General features: G+C 41.2%; 1 protein-coding gene across 1 annotated transcript in view; it reads right to left on the bottom strand.

The window, feature by feature from the left end:
• TRABD2B (TraB domain containing 2B) overlaps positions 1–19074 on the bottom strand; it is a 293067-nt gene that overhangs the window by 14634 nt on the left and 259359 nt on the right. Inside the window, exon 6 of the mRNA XM_074906252.1 lies at positions 10768–11037. Coding sequence (XP_074762353.1) covers positions 10768–11037 — 270 coding nt within the window. The remainder of the gene's footprint in view (positions 1–10767; positions 11038–19074) is intronic.

Genomic DNA, 19074 nt, shown 5'->3' with positions numbered 1-19074 from the left:
CTGTGCAATATATTAAGGAACAGAACGAACAACCAAAATATAAACTGGCTTAAATGGATGTCCTACATACTGCATTTTTTCCATTTGATTTTAATTTTCTTTTTCCTTCTCCCTGTTCTTTTTCCATCTCCACATAACAGTTTTTCTCTCCACTTAGTCTGTATCACATTTTTCTCTCTAATTCACTAGGCTCACTTTCCTGCTCACTGCTTGTATTTTTCCAGAATCTCCCTTAGTAAGAATAATTAAGGTTGGGTCAGATCTTTGAACCTGTTATTTGGAGCAGTATTGAATTCAAGCTTGTTCCACTGAACAAAAGCACTAGCTTCTTTTTCTTTCCAACAGACTCACTCTCAAAATAAGAAAAAAAGGTTCATAGGGCATATCTACCAGACAGAAATGCCAAGGACATTAAACTGCTGCATTGCCTACAAGATTGGGGTTCCTCCTGCTGCTTGCAAAGCAACTACGGTGATACCAGCCACAGCATAAACACCTTCTCCCCTAGCATTTCCAAACCTCTGAAAGCCTGGAGAAGCCATCGGTGGCTCATAAAAAGCTGCTTGCTGGCCTGCAGGCCTGGAAAGGCTGCGAAAGCTTTCCCTGCCGGGTGTCATAACTTGGACCCTGAAGCGTCTCTGCAGAACTGAGCTTTTGTGATCATGGTCTGCACCATGTCTCTCCCTGGTACTGCTACGCGAGGCATCCCTGACACCTAGCAGCTCACAGACAATAGTCTTGGCTCCCTTGCCTACCAGCATCGTGGGCTCAGGCCCCAGGTATAAAGCTTACTTTGTTCAGTTAAGTTATTCAGGAATTGTAAAGAAGAGATCTGAGTGAAATCAGAAGTTGGCCTGGCATTTTCATAATTGCAGGAACCTGGCTTTTATAGCATTAAAACCATATGAATTTAAATAAATTTTACTTCTCCTTCACCCCAGTAAGCAACTGGACTTAGACCACAGCTGCCATTCGGGGTCCTGCTGGGTTTTCAGCACGCAGTGCAGCCTCTGCTGCCGGGAGTGTCAGAGAATCAAATTTCCTCCCATTTCACTCTACAATGAATCTGTCATCTTAGATAAACCCACTACCACAATATAACTGTGGTTACACCCCTCTTATAAACCAACTGCCCACCACAACAATAATGTCATCTTCCTCCCTGTCATACTTTTCTTCACTTAATATCACAGGGCATGAAACTCATTACTCAGAAGGGGCATAGCAGGATTAGAAATCAAACCATATCCCTGACCCTTTTCCTTTGGGCTAGCATTGACAGTGTTGTGTGTTTGCGTTTCCACTGAATTTTAAAGACATTTCTTTTTCTTTATGGTAACTCAAGTGCCTTCACTGGAAGATGAATTTTTTTTACATTTTATGGATTTTATGTAGCTCTGCTAAGTCTGGAACTTTACCTTGAGGAACAGCAGATTTGCAGTCTTTCAGGGCTTAGATACTGCTAGATATGAAGATCACTCAATTATATAAGAAGTCGAATTAGGGTTGCAGTGTTTGAGAAAAAGTTTTGTTCTGGCTTTCAGATGGTAAGTGATCTCTTCAGTACACCTGCATATCCCTGGGGCAGAGACACAGACAGCCAGTGTCCTTTCAGAGGTCCCATCTTCAACCCAAACCCAGCATTTGAGACGACTCTATTAACCTTTCTCCCTGATGGGTGCAGTGCAAGGAGCAGCCATAGCATGGATGGATCTCTGCTGCTTCCATAGCCTGAGTAGTGGGGAAACTTCTTGCTCCTGACCCCAACAGCTCCAAACCTCATGTGCACAGGGGTCCAACCTCCCTGCAGGGTCAGTGCTGGCTGTATCAGTCCAGGGAGCAATTCAGTTCGCTCTGAAGAAGATGGAAACGGCCACATTTTGTCAGCTGAGTAGTCTGAGTGTGGAGCTGGCAACCACCCCACCCGATAGGGAAAACACAACACTTACTAAAAACCTCTGTATCAAGAATTGTAATTGAGGGAGCGCAGGTGCTTTACTACCCACTTCAGCGTTTAAGGAATCCAACTCAGCTGGGCATGAGCCCACTCAGAACTTCTTACTGTGTCTGCAACTGCAGTCAGCCCTAAAAGTTTAACACAAACCACACTCTTCACCTGCCCCAAACAGCAGGGTAAAAGCACTACTGTGTATTGAATTTTCTCTGCCTGTTAAACCAGACAACTTATTTTTCAGCTGAGTGAATGTAAAGAGTTTTGTAGACCTGCATTAAAGTGTGTTTCAGTTTTAGAAGAATTCACTTCACCTGAGGGTACTCAGTGCACTTTCTCTTCTTATCTCTTTGATAGGAGACAGAAATACAGTTGTGGGGATTTTTTGTGTGTGATAGACAATATGCCACAAGGAGTCATAGTTAAAGGCTCCAAGGAGCCAATCCTTAGAACATCTGGCTAGTGAAAGCCCTGGATATGGAAAATATAAATGTCAAGGCTCATATTTATAAATTGGAAGGGCCATGACGACATCTGCTAACAAGCTTTCTTCCAGAGCCCATTTGCTGTACATGGTTATTCACAGGCAACAATAAACATGTGCATGGATCACATGTGCGGTCTGCGTTTCCTTTCAGTCGCCGAAGGAACACACGCTCCAACAACACACAAACGCTCTGTTCTCACAACACAGAAATACAAGTGTTTGCAAACCTCAAAGCTCTTGCATACCAGACCACAGTAAGATACACTGCTGGAACAGACTAAAAATAACTGGAGAAAAAGCCTTGCACTAACACAGAAGACAGTCAAACTCACTTAGTGTTAACTCTTTTGGTGGAATAAGCACTCTCCTTTTTTGTCTTGCTCCACAGGAGACACTTTGTACTATAGGTCCAGTCCTGAAACCTTATTTTTATGACTGAGTAGCTGTGGATGGGAATCTCAAGAGTTAAATAGAGTCTAACCTAGTGGTAGCTTAATATTAACATTAAAACAAGCTGTAGGTAGAATAAACCTGCATTTATACCCGCTGGCACTTTTTCTCCAGCTTAATAACAACTGTAAGTGCATTTCTGATACCCGAGAAATAAAAAATTGATCCAATGCATAAGCATAAAGGCTTTGCTAATGACTTATTATTGTAGGTGTCTAGACCAGAGTTCACCCCCAACACTACTGGCATTGGCCACCATTGCAGAGACTGCCCATGAGACTGTCAAGTTGTCAAGGGAAGAAAGCAGCAAGAGCCTGGACTGCTTTATGATGTCCACGAATTTAGCAAAGAATAAATGGAGCCAGTGCTGACTGTCTTCTTCAGTGTGCAGTGTTCTTGGCCACACATCTGTGTGAAAATGGTAGGAAAAGCAAAGAAGATGAAATAACATGGATGAGATCTACCTCCTGGTTAAAAAATGAAGAAGGATGCATAGCTATGCCTCCTACCTACTGCTGTCTGGAGTAATGCCGGATAACAAAGACATGCTAGCTACAAGTGAGACATACCCCTATCTCAAAGGGGTTCTGCTGAAGGCTGTAGGCTCCAAAAGCCCATTTCATTGGCATGGACTGACTGCAAAGTGCAGTGCAGTGTTTGTAGCATTACAGCCTCCTGTAAGGTGAGCTCAGAGAAGTGGAGATGAGTGCAGAGGTCTGGGGATGAAGATGGAGATGCTGGAGGGGTCCCTTCCAATTCCTTCCTCCAGGGCCCATGCCAAGCACACACAGCCAGAGTTAAAAAGGGCAGGTAGAAAGAGTAATGGAGAAAGAAAGAAAGTGGAAAACCATGGAACTGAAAAGTTGTCCAAAATCAAGAGGAGTCCTGGCACTGGGTGAGGAAATGAGACTGTGCTGGCTGAGAAAGAGCGGAACAAGTGGGGATGTGCATCATGGAGGAAGAGATTATCATCTCGGCAGCTGCTCTTTCTTGAAACTGAATCCTAAGCAAACATTTTGTTTGTGCTGCATCAGACAGATCTTAGGTGGCTTAACAAAGCTAGCAAGGGTAGGGAGGGCTATGTTCAGCCCAAGTCACAAATAACCAAACTGGGACAGATACAAGCATATAATATAGACTAGCTTTGCTCAACACATCCCGAATGAAAAGTAGAAAACAAGAAAGGAAGAGAAAGCTCTTAATAGGTTTCATAAAACATCTTGCACTGTATTTTCAATCTTAATGAGCTCTGAAGAGGAAGGAGCAGAAAGTGGTCTTGGATATCCAATGCTGAAAAATACCTCAGTGTTCCAAAATCCTAGCTTTAGTGTGCTCCAATTTTGTTACTTGCTTGCCCTCAAAAATATGGATTTAATATTCAAGATGGATTTAAATTTCACACAAAAACAATACTAATGCATTACCAATAGAGAATTTAGTTTCATGAACTAAAGTTGAAATCTATATACAAATTACATCTCTGTTTCCAAGAGACTTACAGTTACTTTACTTTATCTCTAATTATTTTATTTTCAGGTATTTAGAGCTTTCATTAAAACAGAGTTTGCATACTACTTCATATTAATTGTTCATACTGGTGGTGAGACACTTAAGCAATAGTAATAGTAAATATGCAAGGCTTTTGATTTTTTTTTTTTTTTTAAGTTTATCTGTGTTTGTTTCATCACACAGTGGCAGCACATTGTAAAGAACAACAGCACAAAGTAAAACATACAGATCTTTTTGTGTGCCTGGCAGGTGAAAGTGTGGCTGCACATCTTTTCAGCCCCATCTGGAGGATAACAAATTAATTCTTTGACTTTACAAGAGGAAAGAAGTTATTACTCATGGCCAGCTGACAGGGAGGGTCTATTAGTATGGAGATGCTAGAGTTTTGGACATGAATGTCAGGACTTCCCGTCCATTACTGCGATGCACGAGAGAGTTGTGTGCTGAGCCTAGGTTTCACAGCTTTAATTAATACATTCTGTGCACTCTGACCAACCTGATAATCCAAGAAGCCTCAATAAAAACCATCTAGGGAGGGAGGATATGTCATCACCGTATCATATGTTACAGTCAGGAGATTTACCTCTTATTTATACTGCACTGAGTTATACTGTGCTGTTATTTTACTTTCACTGGAGAGCTTGTGTACTTGGGGCTGCACAAAGGGCACGATGAAAGAATTGCCAACATCAGGGCTTGTTTAAAGGAGGCATCAAGCCATCTGTTCATCTTAAAGGAGGATAAAATGGAAGCAGTAGGAAACTAAGGGGAAAATGCAGTATTGCCCACACTTTGCTCTCTGCTCAGGAGGAGTTGAGAATGCCTTCACAGAAACAAGATCGTATGTTTGAGGGAGCCATGCAACATGGGGAGAGAGAAGGACCAACTGCTTCACTGCTCAAAATGTCTTCTTCTGGACAGTGTATATCCACCAGAGTTCATAAAAAACTGGGCAAACTAAGCAGATTTTAGGCCAGTTCAAGACATAAAGGTTCAGGTTCCACTGAGGAACCAGGATGGAGCACTTGTTCAGGAGAAGTTTTGAGACCACTCAGCATGTCAGAAGGGTCTTGTACCCAAGCTGTCAAACCATGAGATTTTTCTGATGAGTAGATATTCATATGCCATATGCTGGAAACTTGGGGCAGTCACTGGTAGGGACTGTGGTCATGAAAGTTCATTGGGAAGGAAATCCTGCCAGAAGAACAGTGAAGGAAACGGTAGACAGAAGCGCTGGAGGAAAGCCAAGGGGCCACACAACACAGTTAACCCCAAACAGCAAAGAGGTGGGACAAGGGAGGGAAGGTGGAACTTCAACACACCTACGCTCCCGCTGTTCCTGGCTGCTGTAGTGGTCCCTTTGGGAGACAGGTTCACTAGAAGAAGTTAGAAAGGTCCTGGAGCCGTGTCCTCATCCTTGGTCGAACACAGGGCAAAGAACTGCAGTGTTGGCAACTGCTTACTCGATTGCACAGAGACAGGCTGGAGGAGGGAGTGATCCCCCCTCCCCATGAGCATCAGTAGGCATGTAGTCTCCAAGCAGTATCCTTACCAGGGAGGTGGATAGAGTAATTTAAACAAACAAGGCCCCAGTGATGAAAATTTAAAGCTCAAAGCTGCCATATGGAGGGAAATCATCTGACCACAATTTACCTGTTAGACTTCAAAAGTGTCTAGGTCTCCTCTAAAGAAAAGCAGTCTTTTCTTTAATGAAGTTAAGTACTGTATTTCAGCACTGTGTGTTGTGAAAAGGAAACAATTTGGATTCATTTACTGAAATTTACCTTTCAGATGCAGTTAAGTGAAATTAAAAGTTTGTCTGAGTTGACAGAGTTCTGTTTTCCATCACTGCATTGTCTTGAAAGAAAGGATAACAGGTTAAGTGCTTAAATTCCATTCAAACTGATAAGGTTCACTCTGTACAGGCACACTTAGTGCAGTTTATTACACATTGTCTCCCTTCATCCATCACTGGTATAACTTTTTTTTTTTTTTTTCCCCCTAAAATAACTGTTGCTTCCCAAAGAAGTTGGTATTTGTGATATTATTGCATTCATCAGAGGTTGAATAGTCAGCACAGGGCTATCAGAGAAATGCCATTTCCAATTACAGAGGGAATTCATTTCATTTCCCACTAATGACAGGTTTTTCAGGGCTGAGCTTGCATCTGGGACAAGAATTTATTGTTTTCTCTTCTGATAACAGTTCTTTTCCTTTAATTTCTTTCCTGTGCAAGTGAAGCATCTGTGTGTCCTCAGTGTCTTTCCAAATACCATCTTCACCCTGATCTCTTCCTTGGCAGTCAGAATGAGCTTCTGAGTTCGCCCATTATATCCTCTCTAATTCTTTCTTCCCACCACTGTATTTCTCCCTTTCACATCTTGCAGCTCCCATCATTCCTTCCAAACCTCACGCCTGCTGAAACACCCTGCTAGTTACTAACTCCGCTCCCTTCCTTTTCCCAGGAGCTTTCCTCCCACCCTGCCTTAGGGTCCCAGGAGCTGTAATGCTTTCCCCCAAGCTGGGAGAGGTTCTCTGTTCTCTTGGGCTGGTTTTGTTTGTAGTCTTAAACCGTTTCCCTGCTAGAACAAAGGTGTGATCCTGATCTGGCCTTCACTTACTACTCTGAAATGTCACAGACTTTTCTCTACTCTTTTAATTAACAGAGCAGCTCATCATGAAAAGCCAGTGAATGATCTGTAATTAATTATTTATATTACAAGAGGAAGCTTAGCTAACACAGTGTCAACAGGAACAATAACACACTCTGTATGCCAAACTGCAGCCTTCCAGCCCAAGGGTTTTGCCTCCCCTCCCTACTGCCCCAGCTGGCTTTTGGCTATGGGAGCTAGCTAGCATTTAAGTTTTGTCTAAGTGCAAATTCCTCCCAAAGACAGACTTTAGATCTGCAAATTTCTGTAAAATCAAGGAATTAAAGACAAAATCCTGCTATTTAAAATCTCCATTGAATTTTGATTTTTGACAAACAATTTCAAACACAAACTGCAGCCAGGCAGGACTTTTCCACTTTGTTTAGATTTTGGGGGAAGGAGGCAGAAGGGAAAGGAAACCACACATTTCATCAGCATTTTTTATTTTTTAATAGCCTTCAGTGTAGCCAATTACCCAGGAGATCAGCAAATCTTAGCTCTGTCAAAGACAGGGAGAAGACAGAGCAGAAGCTTTCTCATCCTCCACAGCGGTACTAACTCTCCAACACACAAATCTAAATACCGTCCACTCAGGGTGCCAACTCAAATGCCTCAGCTGTTAAGACAGAATAAAAAGGAAAGCTCAATCTCTAGGGTATAACTGAAAGTAAATACTAATAATGATGTGTGACATTAAATGATGACTCATTTTTCACGAGCCCATTTCAGATTGTAGCTATAACCTCAGATCAGACCTGAACGACTGTGTGAGCTGAAGTCTTAGTGGAACCATTAATTATGGATTTCCTGGCTTTTATAGGTTGGAGTCAGACCTTTGATGTTCCTTTAAGATTGTTCTCCTGTGTTCATTTCCTTTGTTTCTGTGTTGGTAGCTTAAAAAAACACCCCGAGATTTCCATGGAAGTGTATGAGATAGCCTAGAAATGCATAGTCCATAAAAGCCCTGCACTTCATGGCTCATAAAGTCCTCTAATCCACGGTCAATAAAGCTTTGGAAAAGAGCTGTATGAACCACAGCCATTTCACAGTTCAATGAGGTTCATACAAGAATCAATAATCTGGTTTAAATTCGCCTGGATTTGTCCTCCACCTGTATATTTCTCTTTGACTTTTCAGGTTGAAAGGCAGCTGAAACAGCTGAATGCTGGAGATCTCGCATGGAAACACTGTGTTTTATGCAGCTTTCACCCCAAAGCCGTAACAGTGACCTAAATCCTTCTACTTCGTCTCAAAGGTGAACAAGACAAGTTTCATATGACAACAGGTGAGTTAGGAGACTCAAAATGGAAGAAGAACTATTTAGAAATATGAGGCCATAGCTCAAGGCAATGGTATATGCAGAGACCTCAGTCTATATAGAACACAGACGCCCCAAATTTAAGTATATGCAAACGCACAATGGATCTATGGGACAGGCCAGAATGTGAACTGCTAGTACACTGATTATCCTCCAAAAATGAGCGCTAACAGTCTCACTGTTGAGTGCTGGTGATTACTGAGGCAACACAATAAAAGTACACGTTTCTCTCCTGCACAGGTAACACTTCATTGCCCACATTATTAGCCATCCTATCCATTTCCTCCCAAGAATGATCACGCTACAAAGTCTGGTGACAGGCACACATTTCTGCTCTTTTTTTGCCAGTCAGAAAGGGACCAGTTAGAGAGAACTCACTGTTTATTGCCTTGTGCAAGGTCCAGCTTGCAATTAATGCTGATGAAACCCAACTGCCAAAAGCACAATATGCAGCAGCTGGTTTATGAAAGTTGAGACCCCATCCAATTTATGGGGAAACCAGAGCTGGTTGTGAGTCTCTGATTGAACTGAACAGTTTGTATTTTTTGTTTTGTTTTGTTTCCAGGAAAACACCAGAAGCTACTCCAGAACTGTAGAAGCACTGAAACCATCTGAAAGCACTAAGCCAGACTTCCCTTCTTCCAGCCTTTCCTCATTTCTAGGCCTGTGATCTCCCACTAATATCTCCCTGGGATCTTTCAGCAAGGCAGGCGACATACAGCGTCTGGTTCATCACCAGCGTGGTGGGAGCGGAAACTTATGTTTCTTTATCCCAATCTCCATCCTTACAAAATGGAAGTGGAGGGATAAAAGGTTTTGATCCAGATGAAATCTCACAGGAGCAGAAAGTGAATAATTTAACTCTAACTTGGGAAACTACCCTTTCAAATACTTTTCCTAGGAACGTTTCTTACTGAAATAAATACAGCAAACGGCAGGAAAGTCTGCCAAAGCTATGCAAGCACCACTGCTTTAAGCCCCCAGCTGCACATTTCCACAGTCATATCCAGTATCCTTTCTGGATAGATAGGATAGGGGGGCAAGAGGATTGTGTCTAACTGCCAGGCTCTCACCAGATCTATTTAAGCACCCCACTTGTATGACACACATGGACCAGACGCCCTTGTCAAATGCTGGGACATCATGGGACACCACAACTCAGTGGCTCCCAGGCAGAAGAAAGACAGAAAAGACCCTTGTCTTCAAGGCAATCAACTATGTTGACCCAAATGCCTCTGAACACACTTTAAGAACAAAACACATTAATCCTTCTTACCAAGACTGGCATTAATCTCCAAAATAACCTTAGTATGTTAAGATTAATATGCCCCACCTTAATAACAACCCTTACATCACTCACCCTGAGAATACAATAAACTACAAAAAAATGAGGCAACATTTAGGCTCCAATGAGGTTCCAATAAAAAGAATGAATTAAAAGAAAAATCCCAAAACACAAGTATGAGGAGTTTCTTCCTTAGCAAAGGGAGAAACCTCTAGAGACTCTGACTCATCTTACTTGCAAGGAGTTTAGGTGCTATAAAAACACGAATAAGAACAATGCTCAAAGACAATCATTACATGTATAAGTAAGCAGTCAGTTCCCAACAGATTATTTCATTCCTTTTACTCGTTAGGAAAACTACAAACATCGTGGCTGTTTATCTGACCACAACTTGGCCTGGATAAAGGCACTAAGAGCTTTCCCATTTTTAGAGATGGGAGTATAAATTGCCTAGGAATCCTAAAAGCACACACCAAGAAGCCCGGGTCAAACATGAGGTCTCTTATTCAAACACCAAATGGGAGTTTTTAACCTTGGACCAAGATTGGAATGGCCACAGAAATGTGTCTACCTCCATTCTCTTCACACAGAGGTCTTAGTTAAGTATTCCATTTTGCCTTAGTTTGCTGTTTCCAATGAAGTCTCAGATGTTAAAACATTTCGGTGCCAGAACACAGTTAAGAAGATCAAAAGTCAGATATGTCAGAATCTTAAAAACTCCCAGGAATATTCTGCATGGTTGGAAAATGGGTGAGTCTTTGAGCTGAAAACTAACAGTAAAGATTGGAAAATAATTAATGGAAGAAAGAAGGCAAACACAGAATATTTTCCATTGTCATTTTTTCCCTGTTTTTACTCTGACAAGTCCTTGTTTCTGTATATTTTAAATATTCTAAGCATTAGGGTTTTTTTTGCTTTACTTTTAGATCAAATGTGTCTGAGTCTTCCTCCTAGTTCTTCATTAGGCTCCAGAAACATCACCTCACTCCCTGCCTCTCCCATTTAGTCTTTCTTCAACCCTCCCTAGGGTCTAATCAACAAGAGCTGGGATCTGTAAAGAGCAACTAGCTAGGAGATAGCAGGAAGAGGATAGGGACCATAAAAATTATGACTCACCTGTCTTCTATCCGAACCCAGAGGTCATTGAATTGCCTCTGGCGATAGTGTTTGTGCTGCTTCTTGTGCCATTTCTTCTGCCTGCCAAACTCTTCCAGCTGGCTGATGCTATCTGGCAACAGGAGGTGAGGAGACAGGCTGTCTTCTTCGTCCATCTGCAGGGGCTTCAGGGAAGGAGATGTCAGTGGGACCTGCTCAGAAAGCTGGACAGCAGGCAGGGCTGTTGCTGAGGACTCTTCCAAGGCTGGGCTTGTCTTTGTTGTCCTTGAACTGCAAAACATATTTAAACATTTGCTGAATAAACAAGGGATTGTGTTAAAAGAAGTGAAAGCAGAGGACTACACTACTTGGTGGGAGCTCCTAACTGCTAAGAAAGTGTGCTAGGAGACAGGCTATTGCTGTGGGGCAGCAACTAAAGACAGCAGTGGCATTTCCTAGCAAGCTTTCAAATAAACGCTAACTGAAAAAGGGGAAAAGGCAGCTGATACGCTATTGCTGTTTTCTGACATTTTAATTACTTCTTACAAGCTTTAGAGGCTGCAGTAGGGGTCAACGTCACCTCCCCCTCTGGGCTGAAGGTTAAATGGCAAAACTGTGACTCCCTCTGAGGAAAACAGATAACTTAACAGAAGCTGATATTAAATTAATGATAGTTACTAACTAACTAACATTAGTCTCCTTTTTTTTTTTTTTTTTTTTTTCAACTTGGATATAATCTGTGGAAAAGAAGTCATTGTTTTGACTGCAACAATAATTATGCTTGTTCATCCAAGTTAGGACTGGTGACAGGGAAGCCCAGACTGATGACAGAAGCATGGTCTAATAGCTAGGCTGCTGGGAACAGATACGTGATTCCTGAACTCTGGCAGTTTTTGTATAATGGAGACATTAAGAAAAAAAGGGGTTAAATGACCTGTCCAAAGCCACCTTGAAACAATGCTGCCAGAGGTCTTCACTCCTGTTTGAAATACTACCACTGCTTGCATCTGACTGCAACTATGCAGAAAAAGGCCTTTCATTGTTTTCATATTCTAGAGTTTCACTAATTTTAGAAAAAAGTCAATACAAACCCTGTCCTTTGATATGCAGCCACATGAATTTACATTTGTGAGCTAAGATATCTGAAACAAAAATCTAATAAACCAGTACTGACACAAAGTGATTCCCCCCCCCCCCCCCCAACTTCAGTAGAAATTCCTGTTTGGTCTTAATTGCAAGAGAGGAACTTTTTCTGTCTCTGGGATGGCCCAGTGAGTTGTGAGCACATAAAATGGAAGAGAATTAATAGGCAATATGAAGCTGTGGTCCGCAAAACTATTTCTATTACACGGATGCTATGACTTTTATGACAGAAACAATTAAAGCCACGTGAAAAGTTTTGCCTCCTGAGTGAAACCAGTAAGACATTTTAATGAAAAAGTAATAAAAAATCCTAAACTTCATTGGTGACAATGTACAAAATGTGCTGCAAGTGAAACCACATGTTTCATTTATGGAACATTTTGTTCTCTTCCAAAAAAGTCACATCTACTACTAATGGCAGCTTTTTAAAAATTTTTTTGAAGTCCATTACAATAGCAGTCAGATGGTCATCTCTATTTCCATTGATCATGTTTCATCCAAAGGTCCTTCCAATAGCTACTGACAATCGTTGCTACTACAAGACTCACTGGCAAAAACTACAGTAACTCTGTCACTCATAGCCAACGTTCATGAGGTTCTTCAGAGATCATATGACAGATACGGAGAAGAAAGACGCTTGTTTAAACTAATCCTAAAATTCTCCAAGGTTGCATTCATTAATAAAAGACACAAGAAAATCCAATATTTTTCCTAGCATTCAGACTCTTGAACACCTTCATACTCACTCCATGCTCTAGTTTACATCACAGAGAGATCTGCTGGTTCTGGATTTTTTTCCCCATTAAGACTTTCTTTCATGATTCATGTTGAGGATGAGTTTTTATCAGTGAAGCAACTTTCTTTGGAATATCTTAGTGTTCGCCAAAGCCTTCAAGGGTTCCCAGGCTGTGACAGAGGCTCATGGCTGAAGCAAAGCCATCTCCAGATTAATGTAAAAGGAAAAGGCTCTCATAGGTTTGCATTGGGTGGGTCTCAGGCCACAGCAGACAGTTCTTAATTTCTGTGCAATCATGATGGTGAATCGGTGAAGTATCAACATGCAAATACATCCATATAGCAGCTTGGAAGATAACACAGTGTGAACTTGGATAGGATGGATTCAGCAGTAGGAAGGGCCTGGACCAAGCATCTACAAACACCAGGTGGGTAACTGCAGTGGAGCAAGCAGGAACAGGAGGCAAGAATGCCTTGGCCTCATTGCCTGCTGCACTTATGACAAAGCAATGGGAATACAGCCTGTTTGACATTGCCCAAAGACAGCTCATTCTTGTACTGCTCTGGATACCTCTGCTTTTCACCGTGGGGTGTGAATTCACCCTGGTCTTCTTGCAACCCAGCCATCTATCTGCACACTGGGGAGAAGAGCACTATGCTGGCCACAAGGCTGTGGTGGGCAGAAACATGTTAAGAAGGCAGGAGCATGGAGCAGATGTGAGAACCCAAAGTAGGCAACTAATGTGGTCATTACAGCTGGAACTGATCTGTTTCCAAGATTTGTTTCCACTGACTTTCTTCTTGCCACCAAAGCTGTGCCTCATGTTCTGATCAGTCAGTAATTCCTGGAGATGCTGAAGGTAGGAGCAGCCCCCACATCAGTCCACCTCTGCCAGCTCAAGGCTGGGGCCGTCATTTAGTTCCTTGAATGGTCTTAGAGACATCTGAACACATACTTTCCACCTTTTAACACCTACTATTTTGTTATATGTGTTTACCTTGCTCTGAGCTCCTAGTAAACTGGAACCAGTAGAGAGGTGTTTTTATGGGTTGAGATTTTAGAAACCACTTAAGACGACTGGCAGCTCACTTCTTATTAAAATTAATGAGTTTGGGCATCAAAATCCCAGTGGTGGCTTTGAAAGCTTCTAGCTTAATTGTTTCCACTACCATCACATGAGCCACAGGTTGTAAACTTGATATTTCAGAACATTCTTTGGGAAGAGAGTAAATAAACACTGAAGAAACGTTAAAATGTTGTAACCTAAAGAGGGTTATAAACCAACCACTTGTACTTTAGAATCCACGCAGGGGGAATAGCTCCACTGTGGCAACTGCATATTACATTTGGTCGATACTTGTTCCATTATTTCTGTACCACTAATAATTACCCCAAGATCTAGGAGGGACTGTTGAAGGCTGTATGTTGATGCATGCTTGCTTCATTCAAAAAAATGAAATTTTTAAAAACTGATTGTTTGCAAATGTGATTGTTTTTCAGATCCGATCATCATCCTACACTCAACCAGAAGTAAAATCAAACCTTTTAATTCCACACAACATGGATATTTAATCCAATTGTAACATAAGAATATTGAAATATTTTAATTCAAAGTAAGGTAGACTTCCTATCAGAAGATAAATTTTCCATTGATTTCAGTAAAAATTTTATTAATACAAAGGACTTGAGTTTATTAATATTCTAGACTTTTTTCCCCCCTTAAAAAAAAGGACAAAAACCTCCCATCTGCAATATGAAACCTGGACAATAGATCTCTCCATTGTGTGAAGTTTTACTGTTTGATTCAATTGCTCATTTCATGAATTATGTCACGCCTTTCCTTTGGTCCCAATCTCAATGCACTCTGTTAGCATGGCTGCACTGTATAAAACCATGGGGATGTAATACATTTTTCTTTCAACTCCTTCTCTACTGCTGAGACAGCTTTTCAATACACATAGCTATTTTTAAAGCCACAGAAAAAGCAGGGCTAGTTTTCAGTTTGTGAGGCCTCAGTGCCTCTTCTGAAGAAAGAGTGAGAATGTACCACCCAAATATTTTGGTCCACACAAAGATCTTAGAGATTTTTCATTAATAACTTGATACAACTCCAGGCCTAGATGTTCCACCCATTTTAAAATCTATCATTCCCACACAGGGTGGTCTTTGAGAAACTAATAGTATTTCAGGCCCTTAGGTGGGTTTTTCTCATCTCTGACCTTAATTTCCTTCTCTGGGATGCACAGTTCTACTAAACAAGTAACTCTCTAAAGTAACAGAGTCTAAATAAGAAAACTTGTGAGTCTCAGCAAATATCCTACATAGCTTGGTCTTAAGGTACAGAAAACAGAGTGAAAACAGGAAAACATTTATTCTTGCTATTTATTGAAAATGCTTAAGCCACAAAGACCCCCGTGGTTTTGTTTCACTTCTGGTGAAATTTGCCGTCCTTTTCTAATTCTTTTTGAGAATTAAAAGAACAAAACAAAACACGCAAGTAGTTTAGGCTGAGCTGTATGCTCCATTAGGCTGTTTCAGCATTTCTCTCTCTGTCTTGTGGTCTCTAGTGTCGCTCTGTGCTGGCACTGACAATAGGGATTTGATTCATCATTGGGATTTGCTACGGTTATCGAGGGGATCTGGTCAGAAAAATGATGTTAACATCATTAAGTCCTTATAATGCCTTATTTTCATAATTGTCAGGCTTAACATTGTCCAGGTCCCACTTTTGTTCAACCCCAAATCACCTGTCAGTCTGGCCATGCCTTTCTCTCTGCCCAGACAAGCATCTTCCTAGCCTTTACATCAGGTATCCGATTTCTGCAGCTCAGAGGGCAGTGACTATCTCCGGGCTTGATAACCTCCTCTATAGGGTGTATCAAAGCATCCACGTTTCATTCCTTCTCTGAAGAGCCCTTGCGAATAGCCCACCTTTCCCCACAGGTGGAAGCTGTGTGGTGTTAACACTACACCTTGCACCACACCTTGTCCCACCAACAGGGATTTTCCCAACCACCGATTCATTGACAATTGTCTGAGGGGAGCATCAGGCAGAGCAGACCCCACTACTGCTTCTGCCCACTGATCCTGCTGGCGTAATGCTAATAATGTTTGAGGTGAGTCCCATCCCCTGGGCTTCAGCAGGGACAGGAATTTGCCCTTGCTTTAGCTCGTGAGAAAGGACATGCCTTTGCTGACCATACAGATCTTCCACACAACTAAATCGTCAATCTATTTTTTTTCAGCAATCTTGCGGTAACATTTCTGTTCCCTCAGATATGTGCAGAATCTTCTAAAATATAAGTTTGCCAATTTGTCATTTGCATCTTGTCTTTGTAGTGCGAGCAATGGAAAACTTTTGCTCAGAATACTGCCATGCTTTGCACGCGCTTCCAAGTACAGCAACATCACCGCTGAGGTTTTCTTGCTTCAATTTTCAGAACTGTCAGACAAGGAAAGATTTTGTTTCATCAAGAGAGAAGCTGTGGTGATAGTAAGGAATGTATGATGTGTCAGCTTTATCCTTATGCCACTGTTCTTGGGATTGCACCCGGATGACAGCCAGACACTAAGTTAAGAGCATCTTATTATAGATGGATTCTCATAAATTCCAGCTTGGGAGTCTTTGTCAAGGCAGGAATTCATCAGTCCCTCGCACGCATCCTTGCTCCCCTTGCCACAGGCCACAGAGACATCTGCTTCTTGCTTTTTTTTTTTCTTACACATCTCAGAGAGACCAGTCATGCACACCCACAAGACGGGCACCAGAATGTCCTGTCCCACAAGAAGTTTTACATTTTTTTCTCTTCCATGCTAGGATGAAACTCAGATTTTCAAAGCTCTTGGGAAAGCAGCAAACAAAAGGAAAACAGAAAACCAGGCAGAAATCCTAACCCACCCCAGCATAGCTTATGGGGCCTCTTATTAGTTATGTGAAGTATGGATTTAGACCATGGTCTCTCACATAACCAGGTGACACCAGTGCCTACCGTCACAGCGTTCATCTCCTTCAAGATGAAAGCATATATGTATGTATTTTTTTTTTTTTTTACTGCAAAAGAGAGTAACTCCAAAGAAGAGATTGGAGAATGAGATTCTCCCCATACCTAACTTATCTGAGCTGCTTCAGGTAAATGCCATAAACTACTGAGGATGAATTTGGGCTCAAGAGACAGCAATAGAGAATATCTGTGAAAGCCCCGACTGACTTAATTACAATGACTTATTTTATTCAGGATGCAGTTGTCTTAGGCCTGTACACTAAAGTTAATGCATTTCCACTTCTTAACAGAATTTGGAAACAAAGTTTTTTTCATTTTTGCACCAGAGTTAACTAAATTTCATGAGCAGTTAAATTTGGTGAAGTAGGTAAATTAGATTATGGTTCACCCTAAACTTGGATGGTGTCTCTGGACTCAGAATCCATGTTAGACCATTTCTCTGGGAAGAATCACTGTTCAAGAACTGTGGCCTTAGTTTGAAAGGGAATTTGGTCCTCAGTATGCACACGTATATACGCAAACCCTCAACCCTCTGTGCATAAATGAAGTGAAAAGCTTGTAAGGTCAAGATACTCCCATGGATGGTGATGTTTTCCTTTCCAGTTTGAGAAACTATGAAATAAGAGAAGGGAGTAAAATTTCTGTTATCTATTCCATTTCATTAAAAGTGGAGTTGATCTAAGGCATAGAAGAAACGCAAGCTTTCTGCAACTTGAGGGGTTGAATTTGCTGAAAAAAAGAGAGGACAGCTGAAACATTTGTAACGTTACATTTCCACATTTTCATATGAATTCTTTTACTTCAGAAAACTCAAAATGTTCTATTTCAGCACTTTCTGAAGAAAGCTTTTAATTTTTTTTAGTCTTCTGTTTTCAAAGACTTAAACTCTACAAAGTGGCCTTTTTTGTTTAAAAATTGATCTCAATTAAAAAGAAAAACCCAACTAATAAATAAAAATGACAAAAAACCAACAAAATCCAACCCCTGCCTTCAAAAATGTCCTCAGAATGTTCCACTTCAGATTGCTCCGAATTTATTTCCCCTTCTCAACTTTTTGGTTCAATTCTTGAACTGAATAATCCTTTGTTCATGCATCTTTAGTGTAAATCGTGTAAGCGGCACACTCCTGCCTCAGAAGATGGGCTGTCCCTCCAGAGGAAGGGTGGGTCAACTGTCCAGTCTTGCTTCCATCTCCCACATTAACAGCAAATAAGAACCTTCTCTGCTCATGGCACACAAAGCCTCACCTCAGACTCTATTGCCTAAATCTTCACTCTCTTGCTATCACCATAACAATTTACTGCTAAGCTATTTCTGCCTGGGTAGTTTGGTTTAAGCAAAATATTCATAATAAAGCTGCCTTTGGTGCCTCACTGTCTTATGGAAATTATACTTAAAGCTCCTTAGACAGAATACCTACCCAAAGATCAGGATGGGCTCTTTTCTACTCAAGCATCTTGGTTCAACATGGGAGCATGCAGCTATGCAGCTGTCCTGGGACATCTGGTTTGTTCTGGAAGTCTACCTCACAGAGGAAAGAAAGGGCTTCACATTCTAATTCCAACTCCTTTATGTCCACATACCACTGAAAGTCTTGCCACAGAACGTTAACTGGAATATTTCAGTGTCTTCTAATAAATATCTGAATGTTGACTTTGCAACGAATTTTCAATATTTCTGCTTTTCCTCCCTGATTTTAGACAGAAACAAATGTTGGAATATCAGCATTACCTCTGGATTGGCAATCCTTAGTTCTGTTCAAATTTGCCAAGAATACACAGGCTTTCTGATGAATCTAAAGTGATGGTATTACACCACAAAAGAAGACTTTAGGGTTGCAGTTTTATTGAACTGGAATATTTTCAAGCTTTATTCCATGCATTTTTTTTTTCTGTTATTGCTTGAAAGCCATTAGTAACAAGATATTGCTCTTTCCTTTTAGTAACTTTTTAATAAACACATATATATTGCTTTAATAAAGAACAATGGTGGACTTATTACTGGGAAATGTAATCTCTGTTTCCTCTTTATAAACTCTCTGATCCTTCTATGTTTCTGCGAGGTGATGTCATATTAATTATACACAGCAGACTTTTCAGCTGCTGGAAATTAACTTCCATCATTCAACAGGTTCTGCAAAGCATAAAATTCTTACCCAGTTTGGCCCAATCTGCAACACCAAGTTTCTTCAGGTCTAATTGTTACATTTCTAAAGTTTTTGTCTGGGCTTAGGTTTTGGGCCAGTTCTGAGTCTACAGTGTATTTATAGTGGTTTGGGAAGTGTCTGAGAAACTGGACAATGGTGACCAAATGCCACCATCTCATCTTAGCCGTTATGAACTCAGACTCCAGTGCTCAGAAAGCAAGTCAAGGGATGGACAAAACCTTCTTTCTCCTCCAGCTGCCACAATCAAACTAGAAATACTCACCAAAACTTGTTTCCTACTT

The sequence above is a fragment of the Athene noctua genome, chromosome 5 (assembly GCF_965140245.1).
Source record: "Athene noctua chromosome 5, bAthNoc1.hap1.1, whole genome shotgun sequence".
Lineage (NCBI taxonomy): Eukaryota > Metazoa > Chordata > Aves > Strigiformes > Strigidae > Athene > Athene noctua.
Note: the sequence above shows the minus strand (reverse complement) of the source record. Positions and strands in the feature narration are given on the sequence as shown.